At 40.3% G+C, this 21,670-nt stretch overlaps 1 protein-coding gene across 1 annotated transcript in view; it reads left to right on the top strand.

Moving 5' to 3' along the window:
• The window catches only part of LOC139689895 (facilitated trehalose transporter Tret1-like), a 68,774-nt gene that overhangs the window by 27,956 nt on the left and 19,148 nt on the right, over positions 1-21,670 (top strand). The window contains exon 3 of the mRNA XM_071587013.1: positions 7,993-8,239. Within this exon, the coding sequence (XP_071443114.1) occupies positions 7,993-8,239 (247 nt within the window). The remainder of the gene's footprint in view (positions 1-7,992; positions 8,240-21,670) is intronic.

The raw sequence follows: 21,670 nt of genomic DNA on the forward strand, positions 1-21,670 counted from the left end.
GCCTCGCAAATCATGTCTTTTGCGACGTCAACACGGTCTCTTTTTTGCATGAAATTGAGGTCTTTTGGCACCAACTTTGCTGCTACACGACGGAAACCCAAATCATTAACCACAATGTCTTGGGCGGATCCATAGGCAATGTTCAAGTCCTCCGCTATTTCTCTGATGGTTAATTTGCGGTTATTGACCAACATTTCTTTTACTTTATCAATTTTTTCACCGACGTATTTGTGGAGGAGATATCATGAAAGAAGCGTATCGCCTGCACTGGAATTCCCTGCACTTTGGCTTAATTGAAATGTTTGCCAACATTCCAGGCTTTTCACTTGGAGGTCCTTCTTGGCAAACCGGAAAAATCACCGACACCGTCCGTTCAGCGAAATTTTCATTCGCCATTTCAGTCAGTTCCTTCACTCTTAGAATACCCGTAATTTTCAAAATAAACTTTGTCTCTCCGACAGGAGTGAGCGAAAAGGATGTCAGTTGGTTTTCGGGAAAAACATTCCTATATTGACGGGTCACTTTGCCATTTCCACCCCATCCCACCCCCTCACTCTGTCCCTAACTTCCGAAGGCCGATCGTGGATGGTGTCCTCCCTTTACACCCAACCCATCCCTCTCCAACCCACCCCCAAGCCATATATAATACCTGCGTGAATTCAACTTCTTTGACTGATGACACTGCAGAGCAGTGAAAACTAGGTCGCAATAAAGCTTATTTTTCATGTTGAACAGAGTTTTGTTTTAAAATTATCCAATATTATTACTTCGTTAGTAGGAGTTTTCTAGGAGCTCAATGGCGACGATTATTTACAACGGTAATGCGATTTGTTGACCAGTTAAAATTTCAAACTAATGCTTTCAAGGTTTTGTGGAACAGACAATAAAAAAGTCAGTGATGTCCGGAGTGTTCCAGAATGCAAACGAAACCCACAGTGAAGGGTTATAATTAGCCTTTGATTTATGTTTCTTAATTAAGATTGAAAGCATCAGGCGCAGATCATTCAATAAATCAGCGTCAAATGATATCACTAAAGGGCACAAAGAAACATTTACAATTTACTGCAAAATGACCTCAAAATCTTTTCATTTTTTTGCTGTTGATTTCCACAGAAACTCGATTGTGAAAATTTCTAAATTTAAAAAATTCTCAATTTCGATACCTTGACACGGTGTCAATGTGTTATGCAGCACACGTACAGTGAGAACATGGAGCTATTCCAGTAGTATGAACTAGTAATTAATTCGCAGTGCCAGCTTTTTCACCAAATCCTGAAGCTTTTCACCAACGCCTTTGACTTTTACCCGTATCAATTTGTTTATGAGCCATGGGATGAGGTAATGAAGAGTATATGCTTCCTTAAAGGTGCTTAGGTGAAAGTCATTGTCCTTCACGTTGTTTCAAGCTCGATAAATCTCCAATTTTCAGCAATCTCAGATAAATAAATCTCTTAACGCAAAATATAGTATTCTCCCTTTTCGTTTGTATGTTGTAATAGGTCAAGTCGACGAGCATGCTAGAAAAGCTTGAAGAAAAAATCGCCAAAAAAAAGAAAGGCAAAAAGCTTCGCTTCACCATGATGGGCTCCATACTCTCTTTTCCATGAGCACTAATTGCTGTAATTAAAACTAGACAAATTATAATTAAGCCCACCGCACAGAAAGGAACCCTGCTCTCTCCTCCAAACAGGAAAGACAATTTGAACGAGATGAGTTCTTAATAGTGAGGCGGAGAACATTCATGACGCCAGGATCGTTTAAATAAAGTACCTGTTAAACTTATGCCATACTTCAAAATTTAATTTCCTGATTGTCAATTTGTTCTATTCTCATTAATATCTCTCAATCAATTTCTGCCCGATAATGAACCTACAAACTAACATTCATTAGTCATAATTTTGACTCGATTATACAGCGTTTCAATTAACCATTGAAAAAAAGTCGAAGTAATATTCACCAAAAGCAGTAATTTACCGATTGAGGTTGAATTTGATGGATCCATGGACAAAACAGTTCTACAATTCTTAGCATCGACTAATAATTCACTGAATGCCCCAACAAATTATATTAAAATAAAACATTTGCCACGCATTATATAGTATATAATATATTAGGTAATCGTCAGTTGGCTTCGTGACGCGGTGGGAGAAAGGTACGACGCCGGTACTAAAAAGCTGCTTACAAGGATGCAAAAACTGGTTGATCGTCAAGGCGACGAAGTAGAGAAATAGCTAAATGCTCAGCCTTTCTGACGATGTACACAAAGTTGAGAGTAAATTTGATTTTTCATGAAAAAAATAGCAGACATTACTTTTTGAATCGCCCTTGTGTATATATGTTTGTAAAATTATTTTAACTCTCTCATTATTCTTTACAGTACTTGAACGTCATAAATATTGTATATGAAACGATAATTTTGTCGTATAAACAAGCTCTACATAGGGTCTCAGCTATTCCTTGCCAAAACCTCTCCTTAATATACATTGCACAATTGGGCTCAAGCATCCTAATACACTGATTATTCCTGACGGTGTGGGTTGTGTTGGGACAATGAATCAGGGGGAGGGACATTAATCGGTACTCGACCGGAATTAAATACCTCACCCCCTTTTGTCATACTGGGGCCTGTTCTGGGGCGTTGGCTTGGGAGAGAAACCATCACGTCCGGCTGTAAAGGGGCTGTAGAGATGGACCCAGGGATCCAGATTTGAAGCATAAATAAGACGGAATTGTTAAGTATTTGTCATGAATATTGAGCGTTAGACCCTATGAGATCAACTGCGAGTCTCCGCATCATTTTCTTTTCTCTTATTTCTCGCCTTTTTTGTTTTAATAAGGCGATTTTGTCTTAAAATATACACTATTGCCAAGACTTCATTTCATTGCTTTTTCTTTCCTTCTCCTAAAAACCTCTCGCTTTCTGACCACAGACCATGTCGTCTGATTTGACTGCGTGCGCCCCTTTTCCGTGGCTCCGCCAGCTCACTGATTTTTCCCCTTTTTGCTCATTTCCTAGTCTCCAACGCTCATTTAGCCCTTTCATCGCATCCTTAATGCTCAGATTAGGTTTCAGTTAATCGTTTTTATGCCTTCTTTTACTGGGGGAAGACGATTGATATCGTGGAAATTAGAAATAGTTTTCCTCAGCTGTTTCCTAACTCGGGGACTATAAATTTACCTCTTCGTCGTGACATGGAGAGAAACTTGGCGATTCTCACCACGCATTTTATTGCTCTTTAATTTCAATTGTCCTCTCAAGTCATTCGCGTGCATTTCTACCGAGGGAATCAATGCGCATAATGTTCCTACTTCACATCACATATTCTATTCAAATAAAATTCTAATACTTTACATTTGCGCAAAGAAGAATAATCTTATCTTTATCGTAAAACCAGTCTTCTTTCACCATATTTCTCTCGCTTCGCTGCTTATAACAATCACATGGCAGCTATTCATCAATAATCTAGTTGAATACATAATCTATGATAAAAATAAATGAGGATTAAATTGATAAAATTAATAGATTGAAAAAATCATTTAAAATAATTCATACCCACACATTTTCAATCAAGTCAAAAGAAATGCAACTACGATAACAGTAGTTTAATCTGCTTTAGAGCTCTAAAATTCACCTAAGCTATATGAATTTATTTTCAATGCATTGCTTAGACAAATTCTTTTACCACAAACGTTTTACTCCCCCCTCAAGGTTTATAATTTATTCCTGTGAGCCCTGGCATTCTTATCCGATTGCGAGTATATTGACGACGAATCTACCATAACTAGACACGCGGTGATAGTGGTAAACGTAGCTAAAATGAAAGTCAAATAGAAAAACACACAAATACATGGAGATCTACGAAAGGGATTTCCTTCGATGAATGTGACTGATTGACAGGCAAATGAAAAAAACGAACACGCGCAGGTGGAGGAAATAGAATATGGGATGTCATAATCTAGTTTGAATATCTACTTACAACGAGCACAGCCTCGGGTGCAAGCAGTTATCCACGTGTTAATAATATTTCAAGGATATTCATTCCACATTGATGCCAACTCAAAACACTGAAGCCTTTCAGAAGTGAATACGTTTGCAGCCGATGTTGTGAGAGCAATCAGAGCCCCTAAAGTCCACATGGCAGACTCCGTTTGAATATTTATTCTCTTAGATGTCCTTATTCGATCCATACACCTCATATCTGGGGTCTCCTTCTGCAGTTCTTCCACTTTCACTTTTCTTAAGACGAATACCTTCATCGCACCCAATACTGTTGCCCCTTCCTCTTTTCCAAATTGTCATTGGGCATCTTGATACATTGCTGGGTGCGAGTCGGACAACCTGACGAATTTTGCGGTTTTATTTCGGAGGATACTGTAATAATTGTTTCCGCCGAACGTTGAAACGGTTTTTATACGATTAATTAGCATTTTTATTTCTTTGGTCGTCCACTAATAATAATATTGGGCGATTCTCGACCATTTGTCCTTGAACTTGAGGTCATTTCTCCTAGCAATAATGGGGCTTCCGACAATGTGTCGTTAAGAGAGCTAGTATTTTCGTTATTCTCCCCCAAGGCAAAAAGGTCATGGGTCAAAAGGGATCAATCAGAACTGCTGGGGTAGGACAGCACGTTAAAAATGTATAGATATTCGCCTTTCTAAAAATAAAAAAAATGCCCGAGTTGCACCCGAACTTTTACCTTGTTGGGCCCCTTTTTGTTTTCACCCTATGTAGCCTAGGGCCTTGTTGCCTTACTTTTCTTTCCTTCTACTTTTCCTTTATCCAAACTGGTCTTCATCGCAGAAGTCAGCCATTCAACATTCCATTCTCCTGTAAACAATCCTAGCCAAGATCATCTTCGATACAATGTCGCCATGCTTGTGGATCGAAAGTTTTCAGATTTACTTTCCCTTTTTTTGGAAATAGGGATAAATGTGTTCTTCTTAATGTGCAATGGTGCAATTTCTGTTATCCATAGACCACAAATGATCGTGCACAAATTAGTAAGAGCTTACTCTCCACGAAATAATTTTGGAAACAAAAATCGATATTAACACATGCGCAGATCCTGAGCTGCCTCATCGCCGTCTTCTTCAACTTCAAATATTTTGCACTGAGGTCACTTCCATGGTAAATTTTCTCCTTGCATTCTTACCATCTCTTCACTATTTCGTAATATTCAATGAAAAATTTCCCGTTCTATCTCAGCGCGAATTTTACATTACACTGTTCAGTTAAAGTGTTCTTATTGTCCCTCAGACGGCTTCAGCCTTTCCAAATCATGATCTATTGTAATACTTCAATCATAATTCTTCGGCCTTTATTGTTTTGCTAATAATTGCACAATTTGCGATGCATAACATCTTTTATGCTTCCACTCAGTTCTTGTTCTCTCTACACAAGTCGGAGCAAAGTTAAACACTGCAAAGCTGTTAGGTATACTTTGAGGTGCATGTGTATGTTAGTTGGTAATTTGAGTGTTTGCATGTGTGTGGGGTGTAAGTGTTCTTGCATGAATGTATGCCATGTTTTGTATGCGGATGTATGAATTTGTGGTTTTTGCATGCGGTTATTTTTCTTTTCTAAATTACGGGTGGTGTCCTAACACCCCCCGCCACACGCCCCTGCGGCGGCTTGCGGGGTATTAAGTAGATGTAGATGTACAATTAGTTGCCCTTTATCCTCCATGGCCCGTGACTTCTTGATGACCATATTTCTACCGACAACTTCTTCCCTTGGCTTTAAGGAGGAATTTCAAAATCTTCATATGGTCACCATTTGCTTCGGTGAAATGAGTTCAAATTATAATATTCTTCTGCCTCTTGGTTATATGCCTCGCATATATTCTTCCTCGACTGTTTTCAGGCGAATCGTGCCACTTTTCCTGTTGGTTACGAAACTTCATCAGACGTTTTCTACTTCTCTCCGTTTTTCAATCTATATTTTCCAAGGTTTTTGTCTTGGCTATACTCTAACGTGTCGATTCCCAGGGGTTTTTAATGTCTTTTTTCGTTTGTATTTGTTTTTATTCCCGTGATGCTTCCGCAGACCACTTCCTATTTCCTCCTCTTCGTGGTCCGTCGTAGGAATTCTAAGTGCGCCTGAACCACTTAGGTGTTCGCGGGCTGCGTTGCTCTTTCAACCACGACCATCCGTAGGCAACGCTTCACAGGACGCTCTAAATGTCTCCCCAAGTGTTATTCCCGATCCTGCATTCCCTTTCACAGGGTTCCTTTGTGTTATGGACCCTTTTCTACCGCTCCGTCCTTTCACGAGTCATTTCATTCACGAATTACCAACATATATGGCCAATTCTTCGAATTTTCACGCTCAGGTTCTCCAATGTTCAGGAAATCCGAAGTGACCTCACGTTCCAGTTTCAAATTATTCGTTACTTACCACAATTATCAGGCTTACTCCATGCAGCCATACATTTTTGAAAAATTGTGCGCTTAGCACCGAAAATAATCGTTAAATGTCAATGGCTTTCGAAAGTTCGAAAGCCATTGAGCGTTTCGAAGGACGCAGTGGATGCAATATGATGTTCATATGCCATGGAATGAAAGGTGAAAGGGAAGCGTCGAAGAAAAAAGGGTGTAGCAGAGAACAGGAAGCGTCGAATTCGCTTTTCGACGACTTTTGATACCTCAAACTTCAACCAAAAGGTTTAATTTTAAAAAAAACACAAGTATTTCTGAGACAGGGGGACGGGAACTCTTCCCCCACCCACACTTGGGAATTGCACCCGCACATATTGGGGCGTATGGACGTGAGAGCACCACGCCTACCTCAAGATTAATTACCGTGGCTGATAATACAATGAACGGAGAATTCCCAAATCTTATTTACGAAAGAATGGCGTCAAAAAATACTCGGTCTGTTATAATGCATGCGTATGCTTAAGTATTTTTTGACAAGTTTATATGACGATGAATAAGATATTCGCGACTCAATGATGACGTGAAAACAAGAAATGTCTAGAAGAACCGGCACTAAGACCATGCTTCTTAACTCCTTCTACTCGGCCTTGACGCAATTGCATGATCAGGACACTGGATATCATTGCCGCCTTCCTCGGGGCGCTGGAAGCAAAAACTATTTGCTGCTCACTCGCATTTGTCAAATACATTTAGCAACCAGAAAACTTTGCCTCAATCCTCTAATTTATATTGCTTCTATCAATATTTAATCAACGTGTGTATTCGTATGTGTCAATAGCGATTGCTGATTTTTGTGTGTTAAGTGCCCAGACGTATAGGTGCTTCACTCAATAACTATGCATTTCTACACTTTATTTCCGATAAAGCTCGGTTTAACCTTCAACATTGAGTTAAAATTAACTCAATAGTTTTAAACTTTTACTCTCAAATATTCCTCAGAAAAAACTTTTACGGGTATGGTAGACATATTTAGAAATTAAAATAGCAAAAGCTATGAGAGTATGCCTTTTTTCAGAGATTCAATTGACGATATATTTTTTGTTTTTTTCTTTGTTTTTCCTTTTTTGTTACATTATTTGGTCATATTTTTATTGTTTCCTGAGCTCAGTTCTAATTGCTTAGTATTAAATGAGCCATTTACCCTCCGCCCCTTTAAGATTACTCCGATCAACATTGAGCACGCACATGCATATTTCAGATGTCTCCTAAATATACAGTTATTGGGATATGACGTCACTGGTCCTCTCTACCCTGATGTGTGAATTTCACACGCCGTTGGACTTATTACATGGTGGACTCTACTCCTCACCTATCACTCTAGCCTTTGGGCGAATAACTGTGGTTTTTTCAGACATCTTTCGGCGAATGCAATCTGCACGGATCTCGAAATACCCGTTGGTGCAAGTCCCTAGAGGCGGTAAATACGTGCGGCTTATGTGCATTTACATAATCATTGTTCTTTCAGAAACATTTTCTGTCCCATTATTTGGTCTTTTCTTTCGTTCAATGTTTCCCGAGCCCAATTCTAATGGATTCCACCCATCTCCCTAGATTCTGCTGGCCTTCGCTGCGGGGCTGTCGTCCTTGGCGCCGGGAATGAGCATGGGGTTCTCGGCCGTGGCCCTCCCTTCGCTCCGGCCGCATTCGCCCAAACCCAGAGTGGGCCCCACGCCCCTTCACTTGGCTGATTTTAACACTAGCGAAGAGATCAACAACGCCACAGAATCTCTCTTCCTGCCAGATTTGAAGGAATCCGCGAGGAACGTATCGCTCACCAATGACGAGTCAGCCTGGTTCAGTGAGTACATCACTTATGGCCTCCCACCTTCGGAAAAATGGGCGCAGAATTCTGCGGCAAACATTCCTCCGGGCACGTTATCTCGGCGATTATTCGGGACAGACTCTTGGATCATCGGTCCTTGCAAAATACCAAGGTTGTGACATCAGAGTTCCCGACTTTTTCGCCCTGACGTCATAATCTCTGTCGTTTGTTGAGGCTCGACTTCTTTGTCGAGTCCTTTCCCGTGTGGAACGAACCTCTCCTCCCTTCTATGGGAGCTCACGTTCGCATAGGAAACTTCACGGCAGCAGAGTAAGTGAAGAAGCGCGGCTGAGATACGTACGAAGCAAGAACCCATTTAAGGTTAGCCATCCAAATAATGCTTCCAACACGGACTGCCATTGGTTTCTCAGAAGCTATTTTCTTTTGTGCAGATTTTCCTGTTTCTGGTCGTAAGGACCAGAAAAGGGTAAGTAGTCGAAGGTGCAGTTATTTTCTTAACCTTCCATTGGCAAAGGTCTTTCTCTTTACTCTCCACGCCATGCAAACTCAAACAGGAAGAAATCTTTGGCTGGCAACATCTACATCTACGTGTATAACTTGGATCCCGCCACAAATGAGAAGTAACGTCAAGTGGGAAAGGGATTTTTTCTGGCTTGGACTGGCAGTGGGGTCTTTTCAGATGTTTCCGTAGCAAATCTTTGGCATTAAAGGTCCCCTAATAATTGTTTTAGGAAAATATCATCCTTGAACCTACCCCATTAGCTATTATATTATCCTTACTCTACATCTCATTCGCTAATATTTCGAAGCAAGCACTTCTTTTATGGTCGACTGTATTTCAGACGCAAACCCTTTCTCTCCATTCTTTCTAAATAATTTCATGTATGCACGTCCTCCATCATTCATCCTTCCTTCACATAAGCGCCCTAAAAGGTCTCATTGAAAGTGAACTCTGAAGACTTCATCCTTTTCCTTCATTTCTTCTAAAGTGGCCTATCCATGAATACTTCTTTCGGCTCTGTCACATTCATCAAATGTGTCATATGTCCTCTCCGACTACCTAGACTTGTAGAATTTTTCATCTTGTAGATTTTCTTCGACCACATTAACCAAAGACATTATGAGGTCATCCACTTCCCCTGGGACAATATTTTCTCTTCTCATTTTCTCTTTAGCGAGACTGGGATCGATTCTCTCAATAATGATCAAACCCTAGAAGTGCAATTCTTTTGTCCTTCATATATTACCAGTGCATCCAGTCAACGCACGACCCACAACCCTTCCTCGCCCTCCAACTCCAATTTCCTCCAAAAACTCCTCATGCGTCCCATGCTCCCTCCGTTCAGTAGGCGCCGTGATCAACTCAAGTTTCGTTTCCAAAAAATAATGTTGTGAGGAGTCAACTTTGATACATTGCAATTTTTGCCGCATCGGGCTGGTAATCAATCACTGTTCTATGTGCATCTCATACTGTCAACCAGCTTTCTTGTGGCTTTCGCATTTCTTTCACTATTCTCATTCATCCTCTCATTTTTCTCAAACATTAAATGGTAAAGCAATTGGCCCATTTAGATATAAAATTATCCACTTGCTCAGCCATTTATCCGTTCACATTAAATGTGTAAACATTCTTCCATTACTTCTTATCGAACAAATCACATTCGTCGTGCGCACGAATCACAATTAATTCTCTCCTTTGCCTCGCGGAAGCTACTTCGTGCTCCCTGCAGGCCATTGGGCTCTCGGCCAGCAACACTGATATGTGGGTGGGTGGGAGAAGAAGGCATGCATTTATATCTCGTACGCCTGCCTTACTCATTCATTAATCTCTCACATATTTACCCTCAAGCACATCCAGAACAACCAGTGGTGACATTATAATGAAATAATTTCACCCCAGCAAGAACTCTTCATTTCCCTCACTCATCGCAATCCAGTTCTCGAAGCACAGCGGGAAAGTTTTTCATTGTTTCGCATTCCGGTTGTGGCGAACAATACTGCTTTGCGTTGAACCTTCCCGAGTTGAACTTTCTTCGGTCGGATCCCATGGGCGCACACTCGTCATCGGGTTCACGAGCAAGTGCGAGGTAGCATCGTTCTCTAACCGCTATATCGCGCCTACCAACGATTACGTTAGCGAAATAAAATTTTTATCCTTTCGCATTCAAAATACAGAATCGAAACCTGTGCCATTTACAGCCATTAAATACAAGAAAGCGACAACGCCTCCCACTGAAGCCCCAGCCTCCTCCCATCCACCTCCTTTCTCCCGGCTTCTCCAATTCGTGGTTGACCACGCTGGCTACGGCTATTTCAACTTATTTTTGACGCCAAAGGGAAGGGGGGAAAATCAATAAATTGACAACTGATTTGGTGGGGAAAGTTTGCAGAGCGACATTAGAAGAGCCGTCATATTCCAACTCATTCACTTCTCTAATTATATGTATGTTTTCCATTATTTTTCTGCCAAAATGGAGTTTATAAAAATGAGAAACCTCTCGCCACGACCCCACGTAAGAGAAGGGAGTTAAATGTAAGAGCTTAACTTAGATATGAAGTATTGATTTGATGAGCCGAAAACTTGCTAATTTTTAAAATTATGACGAAAATTGTTGGGTATTTCGACATGCGAATACTGAGAATGGATATAGAGAGTACCAACATGGAAATAGGAAACGCATTAGTCGATTGTTTTAAATGTTCCATGACAGGCCCATTCATTTCGAGTGTCGGAGAATAAAATCAAAATAACTGCAATTAATTACACTACTGGTGGTTAGGTGAGCCCCGGCAAAGGCAAATGATTTATTGCACCGACCTTGTCTCTCGCCTTGAAGAACAAATTCCAACAAGAAACGAAAATCGTGGGTTGACGCATATAAGGTGTTTAAGGTAGGAAGTTATAACATTTTGATCGAACAATATTGCAGGATCAGAATTTACCACCTGGCTAAAATTGTCCTATTTTTTATCCTCAGGCGTATTTGTGGAGGAGATATCATGAAAGAAGCGTATCGCCTGCACTGGAATTCCCTGCACTATGGCCTAATTGAAATGTTTGCCAACATTCCAGGCTTTTCACTTGGAGGTCCTTCTTGGCAAACCGGAAAAATCACCGACACCGTCCGTTCAGCGAAATTTTCATTCGCCATTTCAGTCAGTTCCTTCACTCTTAGAATACCCGTAATTTTCAAAATAAACTTTGTCTCTCCGACAGGAGTGAGCGAAAAGGATGTCAGTTGGTTTTCGGGAAAAACATTCCTATATTGACGGGTCACTTTGCCATTTCCACCCCATCCCACCCCCTCACTCTGTCCCTAACTTCCGAAGGCCGATCGTGGATGGTGTCCTCCCTTTACACCCAACCCATCCCTCTCCAACCCACCCCCAAGCCATATACTACCTTGATCAAAAAGTTCCCGGAATAACCACCGTGTGGCACTCCCATCGTTCCGATTTGAGTTCTGTTTTTTTTTGTTAAATTGGTACATCTGTTGTTGATATTCCCTTTAAATCTTAGTGTCATAACTTGACATTTGCAAAAGTTACGGTCGGTTTTCGGTATGTCCATCAGTGCTTCCTGCGATTTTTCCATTACTTCCTCTCGGCTGCTAAAACGCGTTCCCCGTAATGGTTTTTTAACTCGATTGAACAGAAAGAAGTCACAGGGAGCCAAATCAGGTGAATTCGGTGGCTGTTGGATGGTATTTGTTGCATTTTTCGTCAAAAAATTACGAATAATGATAGCACTGTGCGACGGTGCGTTATCATGGTGCAAAATCCACGAGTTTTCTGCCCACATTTCTGGTCTCTTTCGGCGAATTTCTTCACGCAAACGTCTCATAACGCCCAAATAATACTCTTTGTTTACTGTCTGGCCTTCTGGCAAAAATTCATGATGCACTACACCGTTGTAATCCATGAAAACCGTCAGCATTGCCTTCTTTTTTGACTGAAAACGACGTGGTTTTTTTGGTCTCGGCTCATTTGGTGAACGCCATTCACTTGCCTGATGTCTGGATTGCGTGTCGTACTCATAAACCCACGTCTCGTCTCCAGTAATGATCCTTTTGATGAATGTGGATGAATCGGATTCAGCCTCGCAAATCATGTCTTTTGCGACGTCAACACGGTCTCTTTTTTGCATGAAATTGAGGTCTTTTGGCACCAACTTTGCTGCTACACGACGGAAACCCAAATCATTAACCACAATGTCTTGGGCGGATCCATAGGCAATGTTCAAGTCCTCCGCTATTTCTCTGATGGTTAATTTGCGGTTATTGACCAACATTTCTTTTACTTTATCAATTTTTTCACCGACGTATTTGTGGAGGAGATATCATGAAAGAAGCGTATCGCCTGCACTGGAATTCCCTGCACTTTGGCTTAATTGAAATGTTTGCCAACATTCCAGGCTTTTCACTTGGAGGTCCTTCTTGGCAAACCGGAAAAATCACCGACACCGTCCGTTCAGCGAAATTTTCATTCGCCATTTCAGTCAGTTCCTTCACTCTTAGAATACCCGTAATTTTCAAAATAAACTTTGTCTCTCCGACAGGAGTGAGCGAAAAGGATGTCAGTTGGTTTTCGGGAAAAACATTCCTATATTGACGGGTCACTTTGCCATTTCCACCCCATCCCACCCCCTCACTCTGTCCCTAACTTCCGAAGGCCGATCGTGGATGGTGTCCTCCCTTTACACCCAACCCATCCCTCTCCAACCCACCCCCAAGCCATATATAATACCTGCGTGAATTCAACTTCTTTGACTGATGACACTGCAGAGCAGTGAAAACTAGGTCGCAATAAAGCTTATTTTTCATGTTGAACAGAGTTTTGTTTTAAAATTATCCAATATTATTACTTCGTTAGTAGGAGTTTTCTAGGAGCTCAATGGCGACGATTATTTACAACGGTAATGCGATTTGTTGACCAGTTAAAATTTCAAACTAATGCTTTCAAGGTTTTGTGGAACAGACAATAAAAAAGTCAGTGATGTCCGGAGTGTTCCAGAATGCAAACGAAACCCACAGTGAAGGGTTATAATTAGCCTTTGATTTATGTTTCTTAATTAAGATTGAAAGCATCAGGCGCAGATCATTCAATAAATCAGCGTCAAATGATATCACTAAAGGGCACAAAGAAACATTTACAATTTACTGCAAAATGACCTCAAAATCTTTTCATTTTTTTGCTGTTGATTTCCACAGAAACTCGATTGTGAAAATTTCTAAATTTAAAAAATTCTCAATTTCGATACCTTGACACGGTGTCAATGTGTTATGCAGCACACGTACAGTGAGAACATGGAGCTATTCCAGTAGTATGAACTAGTAATTAATTCGCAGTGCCAGCTTTTTCACCAAATCCTGAAGCTTTTCACCAACGCCTTTGACTTTTACCCGTATCAATTTGTTTATGAGCCATGGGATGAGGTAATGAAGAGTATATGCTTCCTTAAAGGTGCTTAGGTGAAAGTCATTGTCCTTTACGTTGTTTCAAGCTCGATAAATCTCCAATTTTCAGCAATCTCAGATAAATAAATCTCTTAACGCAAAATATAGTATTCTCCCTTTTCGTTTGTATGTTGTAATAGGTCAAGTCGACGAACATGCTAGAAAAGCTTGAAGAAAAAATCGCCAAAAAAAAGAAAGGCAAAAAGCTTCGCTTCACCATGATGGGCTCCATACTCTCTTTTCCATGAGCACTAATTGCTGTAATTAAAACTAGACAAATTATAATTAAGCCCACCGCACAGAAAGGAACCCTGCTCTCTCCTCCAAACAGGAAAGACAATTTGAACGAGATGAGTTCTTAATAGTGAGGCGGAGAACATTCATGACGCCAGGATCGTTTAAATAAAGTACCTGTTAAACTTATGCCATACTTCAAAATTTAATTTCCTGATTGTCAATTTGTTCTATTCTCATTAATATCTCTCAATCAATTTCTGCCCGATAATGAACCTACAAACTAACATTCATTAGTCATAATTTTGACTCGATTATACAGCGTTTCAATTAACCATTGAAAAAAAGTCGAAGTAATATTCACCAAAAGCAGTAATTTACCGATTGAGGTTGAATTTGATGGATCCATGGACAAAACAGTTCTACAATTCTTAGCATCGACTAATAATTCACTGAATGCCCCAACAAATTATATTAAAATAAAACATTTGCCACACATTATATTCATTTTAGACCTAATACATTCATTTTATACCTGATACACATAAGTACTTCGCCCCTATCCCGTCCTTCAGTACGCATCAGCAATTAGAGCCCCCTTTCTCTCTCACTCTTCAATTGATAGAGAAACACCAAAAAAAGCGCAGCACATCACCGAAATCCCAATATAGCGTACACCTAGTAACAACGGCTATTAATAACTGCTCCACTTAACTTCACCATCTCATACTTTGAATTCAATTTTCCTCAAGTTTCCTCATCGGCGGAGTCATTCGGGCGCGACCCTAAGCACCATCGTTTAACTCAAGCCGTCACCGGCCCAAGTCTGTAAGAAGATAAGCGACCTTAGCGACAGTCGATCATGACATTACTTTGATTCAGAAATAAATATCACCCTAGGATAATATTGGAATTATTTTGACCAATTTTCAACGGATATGAAGAAGTTTTAGAATAAATTATCTTTTAAACGTTACAAACATACTACGTACTATACTACGCACATATACTACGTAGAATTTTATATGGCGTGTATTCATGAGTACAGAAAAATCATTCGACTTCCCTTATAATTAAAGAGGCCAAAGTATTAGACTGGAATCATGATCGCAAATAGACACAATACGTCTTCCCCATAATTAAGAGACTTTGGGCGAGTCAGGCAAAGGCCGTCGAATAAGGCATTCATTTTTATAAGATATTTCTACTTCCTAAATTTCTTTTTTTTTTGCTTAGGATGAAGTATTTATGTTTCAATGAAAAATAGTATATTATTATATCATATAGAAATACTATTTTGATTCTATACTCTTAGCGTGACTTCAGTTTATCTTAATTGCAAAGTTCTTTAAATTCTTCCTGATCGACAACGGTACGGAGGAAAAAAGAATGAACCAAGTCGAAGATTATAAAGAAAAAATAAATCAAAATAGATCAAAAGTGGTACCGCGATCAATTAGATATGGTCCCCACTTACATCCCAATATTTACCTAACTATGCATTTTTAGCATCACTGTAAGAGTCGCGAATAGAGAGAAATGGAAATTTTACCTTCAAAGTATCTGGTTTTCAATTCAAGCGCCCAAGTGACAAAATAATTTTTAGTTGGTATGAAACGTTTATGACGCACGGATGAGCTCATTTGTTTTGAAAGTTTATTGATCCGCAGCAATGGATATGCCGTCAAAACTCCGAGGAATGAGCGGACGAATGTACGCATTGCAAAATCATTGATTGAAGGCGCTGCTAGGAAATTCGTTGGTGATCCCTCTCTGAAGAATTTCTCAATTAACATGAGATTATATCTTTAAATGTGAGATTCTCTCTAATCTAATATGCTTCGATCGAAGGGTTTACATTTCTTCTCATGTTATATAACAAATGACGTAAACGGATTGGTGGTTCAAGGCCTACCGCGGTAAACGAAGAAACGGCGGGTGCGTTTAGAAATTCATCGGCAAAACGAAGACGACATGAGAAACAAAATGCAAGTGTCTAAAATATTCAGCGGGGCTAGAAAAATAATCGATTGCCAGAACTTTCACTGACGTTATTTTGACCTATATAATTCCATCATTGAATGTGTTACAATGATTTTGGCAACACTCGCAGTAAACTATCATGAAGGGGAAAGCAATGAGGTTTATTTGGCCAAGAATATACTTTCGTTGAGTCCCGAGAATTCCTGGAAATAAAATTCAGTTATAGTAGAGTGATAAAATAAAATATAGGAATAATCCTCGTAATAGGTACCAAGTCCTGTGGCATGAATGTCAACAGCCAGTTAATGGGGGACTGGAGAAACAAAGTGAACTTGGACAAGCATCGCATGGCAACAAAATGTTGGCGTTCAATCAAAACCGGGATTCCAACAGCATTCCCAATAATTTCTTTGCCATTTGGCCTTGGTATGTGACGGAGTAATGGATATAAACGTGAAGTGAAACACTATCATGTGGTGCACAGAACACCTAGCTATCGCAAAAGATGCAAATGGCAAATGCAGCCAGCAGAGCGGAGGCATCAAATGAGGCATTTTTCCAGGAAGACAATATTAACGAGAAAAATTGGAAGACTATGGTCGCTGAAACTTCGCGGCGGTTTCCTGTCACTCAAATACGTTTCGTTTAAAGATTTCCAAGTCCTTATACTAAGGAGAAACTTCATCTTAACACAACGGAAAGTTCCGCGCTGTGAGATAGCAGTGTTTCGAATGATCACTAAGCGGTCGTAATACTTTGCCTGACAAATCACGACCTATTGCGCTATACCTATAAAATATATTACTATTAGAAGGCCGCGACAACGCTAAAAATATCTTATCATTATACGCCATACGAACAAGCATTTCCTAAGATAACTAAATTCTTCTTAGTTTGCAAACATTTTTATATAGGAAAACGTGTGCATAATGCTTAAAAAAGGTAATAGCTACAATAAATTTATTCGCTGGATTTCAAAATGAAACTCGGTTAACTGCTATCGGTTTGTATTTTAATTTTATCACGGGTCGAATTTAGGGACCATCTTAGAACAGAACAATTTAACATATAGTTTCTTTTCATTCCACTGTTATGACCAAAGACGAATTTGCTTGAATTTATTATTCATATAATGTCATCGAGTCCCCATCTTTAGTTAGAATTAACCGCGCCAACTCTTTATGCCCATAGTCTAACTGAGGATATTCACTTACACTTTCTTGGCTCGCGCTTCAGTAGAACACTGAAAGCTACGTGCATTAGATCCACGATTGGTAGGAATTCCACAATTAGACGTAGATCTGAGAAGGAAGAGACTGAATTATGGGGACCTCCTTCACACGTCCGAATTTAGCTCAACTTCAAACATTCAAAAGTAGTTCCAGTTTTTTACTCTGGCGAAGTTAGTAAGTATACAAGTACCATCAACTTTTAATCCGTGGCCGTGAAATGAGTGCCCTGTAGATGGATAGATAGATACATTTTACTGTGTCAGGCTTCACTTCGTGGAATTATTTACGAGTATTATCCATATCAATAAACTAAAAGTACAAAGCATTTCAGTGTAGATAGATAGATAGATATTCGCCTTCATTTTGGGGCAAGATTGAGACTATGGAGTCTCTCTTACCACCTAACTCCTCGTCACACATTTAAAATATTAAACTTTAAGATAAATTGCACAAATTGTACATAAATGGCAATGAAATTGATACATATAATATTTTATGACTAACATACAGCAACACAATAATAATTAGTTGACTCATTAATCAACACCTATAACACCAAGCATACAACATACACACATACAATGCATACAAATACTATACCTGCACCTACCAATACGTGCAAACCATACTTGTAAAACAATATTCCTGGTTATAATCACAATCAAATGTTTGACGGCCGAGGTCAGCAATGTGACACCGAATGAGGTAAGTCGAGAAGCCAACTAGTCAACCTCCGAAATTACTTCCGGCAGAGAGCGTGGATTGGAGCTTCCGCCACTCTCATACACTTCGATCGCCCACTTGGTGCGAATCGAATCGAACCGTCCAAACCGGCGCGAGCAGAATCTATCGGCTCGCATCAATCTGTTAGCACGGGTCAAAGACATCCGAAGTTCACCTCGCCACTCACCTATACACGAGCATAGTTTGACAACGAATTTCTAAATAACACCCTCTAAAATCCATTAAGCTTCTGAAAATTGATTGAATCAATAATAATGTAAGTCGCTTCGATTTGTTGCCATTTCGATGACACTAAAAACTCCCTTGCTTTGTTTTCACCTCCTCACATATACGGTGCGTAGTATTTACTCGTATGGTGTGAACCTAGCCAATGTGTAATGGCAAAGATGCGGATGGTAATCTCTAAGGGTCATTGCACATAAGTGCTTTTTGTCTCTCATCTGTTCTTCTTGTGTGCGTATGTGTGTCCATTGTAAGAGTGACAATTGACCAAACTTGACCGTTGCCACCAGGAAAATTACCTAATTGCGAAGGACATAAAGCCTGAAATGATAATAAATAAATATCTACGCCCTCTCTCCGTCTTCGTCTGACAAAAAAACCGTTACTCCTTGCTACAACATCGATAAATTTACCTTGTTCGATTCTCAATCGTCACCGTTCTAACAAGTCGTTCGTGATTTAGGTAATTTCATTATTCAATTTGATTGAATTTATGAAGTAATAAAATTAACATAAGGAATTAGCTTACGGAATTATCCACGAAAATGTAAAAAAATCCGTATGTTTATAGGTAGGCAAGACGTAATCCGGCCTGGGATGTTCCGCATCCGAGTGCTTGCGACTCTGCCCTCGGATGTTCGGGACGCGAGAGGGGTGCGTAAGTCTCTCGATTACTGCAAGGAGTGGCAGAGGAAGCGGAGGAGCAAGGGCAGACGGAGGAGGAGAGAGAGAGACAAGTAGGGTGGAAAGGATTGGAATCAAGGTTGGGAAGAACACAAAGTCATGGTACGGCATTGTAAAGGTTGAATTGGTGGGGCATTGAAAAATGGCAAAGGAACCTTTAAAGCAAGGCCATCTTCGAATATATTTAGCTGCAAGCATACCTGTAGCTTAGACATTTGTAACTTTCGGACGAAGAAGGTAAGATGGATGAGTGGGCACGAGAAATATTTGGAGAAGGAGAGGATAAAAACAGAGGAGGGGGAAGTGAGGGGGGGGAGAGGTGACGCTGGACGGAATGAAGGGACGTGTGTGTCGCATCCCGTAGTGGAGACCATTTCTCGGAGGTTTTGGCGAGACTTGGTCTTTGGATCCGCCAAAAACCTACTATTACCTTTAGATTGCTGTCGATAGTTTCCGACGAAACTGTTATTTAATAAGTGAATAGCATTCACATGTCCGTTGAAGAGTTAGCTTAGTGGATAGAGTAAAAGACTAAGACTGCCTGGGATCTCGAGTTGGGATCCCGGCGATTCTTCTGAGCACTCCTCCCTTCTTCTCCCTCGCTGCATCAAGTTTGGGGTTTTCAATTCACCCGAAAATCCGCCAGCGGCACAGGGAGTTAATTTTGTGGGTAAATTTAACGCCTCGTGAGGCTTATTGCGACATGAAATCTCTACCCTACTAATGTATTGTCTTTGCTGTATGTTAATCCTAAGATATTACATGTATTAATTTCATTGATATTTATGTACAATTTGTGTATTTTATTTAAAGTTTAATATTGTAAATAAGTGACGAGGGGTTAAGTGGTATAATATACTCCATAGTTTCAATCTCGTCCCAAAGTAAATACGACTATCTCTCTATCTATCAGTATTTCAATCCTAGGATTGGTTTACTACAGCCCTCCATTTACTCTATTTAATGTCAATTCCCTCAACCACTGATACCTTCTCTGTTTTACGTCCTTCTTAATTTGTCCTATGTACTTGCCTCTTGGTCTTCCTCGTGGAATCTTCCCTTCTATTTCTCCTTCTATTATATTCCTAATTAATCCATTGTGCCTCAATGTGTGTCCAATCCATCCATTTCTTATTTGTCGTAGAGTTCTACATATGGTCCTATCCTCTTCTGCTCTTTTATATATTATTCCTCGTTTCTCTCTTTGTCTGTCCATTTAATCTTCAGCATTCTCCTCCATCACCGTGTTTCAAAGGCTTCTATTCTTCGCTGGTCCACTTTTCCAACGTTCCTAGTCTCAGAATCATAGAGCGCCATGCTCCACACGAAAGTCTTGACGAACTGCTTCCTTGTTTCCAGCCTTAGGTACTTGGAGCATAGTAATTGCTTCCTCTTCTTCATGATTGCGTTCTTAGCTTGGGCTATTCTTCGCTTGATGTCGGCCGAACTTCTACCATCCCATGTTATGCTGCTGCCCAGGTAGATGAAGGATTCCCCTTGCTCTAGTTTCAATCCTCGAATTGTGATATCTGCATTCAGCTTTTTCCTCCCGCACACAAGGATTTCCATTTTCTTCTTGTTGATGTTCATATCATATTTCCCTCAGTGCTTGGTCCATAGCTCTTAGATTTGCTTGCAGGTCCTCTCGCGTTTCCGCCACCACTGCGATGTCATCTGCACACCGGAGCACGTTGATTTCTTCTCCTTTGCCATGAAAAATATATTGAATGCTAACGAATAACATGCAAAGATGGTACCAAAACAACAGTACATATGATGGCTGTATTAAGAAATATTTATTGCTTGAGGGAGCTTGATGACAGAGGGCAGAACAGGTGTACGAAGATCGAAATTAAAAGAGGAAGAGGGGTCCAGGGAAACTCAACATTTAACATTAGCGTTCATGAAGCCCGCGTGAACTTCTAAACTTAAATGGCTTTTATGCACTCTTGTATTTGGTGAAAAACATCAGAAAATTGATTAAAAAGGCAATTCATTAATTTTTAGTACATTATGGATACTTTTTCTGCAGTCCAAAATAATCACTATTCGTACAGTATGGCTCTTTTCAACCACCACCAGATTTAACGGCTGGTAGAGAATGTCTCTTAATTGCTGTGGGATGACCAATTTGAAAATATTTCATACTTCTCACCCGTAGCTTGAAAAATTAAGAGTAGTCAAGAATGATACAAATTTAGCATGTCTCGCTTCACGCAATGGTCAGGGCAAAACGGACTTCAAAACAAATGCACCAAGCATGACCCTATTGCGTAAGCGACGGTCGGCGCGATAAGGTGCAAGACAATGCCCTCGCGAGGAAGAGGCGACCAGAGGTTAACGCAGGGAGGTTGAGAGAGCATGAACCCTTGACGAAGGGGAGTGTGCACTAACCGACGCCAAATCTACCGAGAACGTCAATTAACGAAAATGTTTACCACATAGCCTTCTCGCGGTTTCCTTTTGGTGTTTGGGAAGTCAAAAAAGCCAGCAAGCAAAAGTCATGACGGAAAACTTACTCTCTGGACTCCTTAACGGTTTCAGGCTTAACTTCGTGGAATTCCTTGAACGACGAGGGTAGAAATGGAAACTTTGCACTTCCACATAAATAATAAATACGTCACACGACCGTGGTTTCGATGCTGCACATCGTAACCTGAATCGAAACCACGGTCGTGTGACGTATTTAATATTTATGTGGAAGTGCAAAGTTTCCATTTCTACCCTCAAAATTTCATCAATGCGGCCCTTGGATACCGCTTTCCCCTTTGACATGTTCATGCACCTCTCCACACATGATTGTCTATTCATGAGATTTCCAATATTTGGTCCACTATACCTTTCTCTTTCCGTCTGGTGATCGATTCTAATCCAAACTCTTAAAATGACCC

This window comes from Hetaerina americana, unplaced genomic scaffold (assembly GCF_022747635.1).
Source record: "Hetaerina americana unplaced genomic scaffold, ioHetAmer1.1.p SCAF_29, whole genome shotgun sequence".
In the NCBI taxonomy this organism is placed as follows: Eukaryota; Metazoa; Arthropoda; class Insecta; order Odonata; family Calopterygidae; genus Hetaerina; species Hetaerina americana.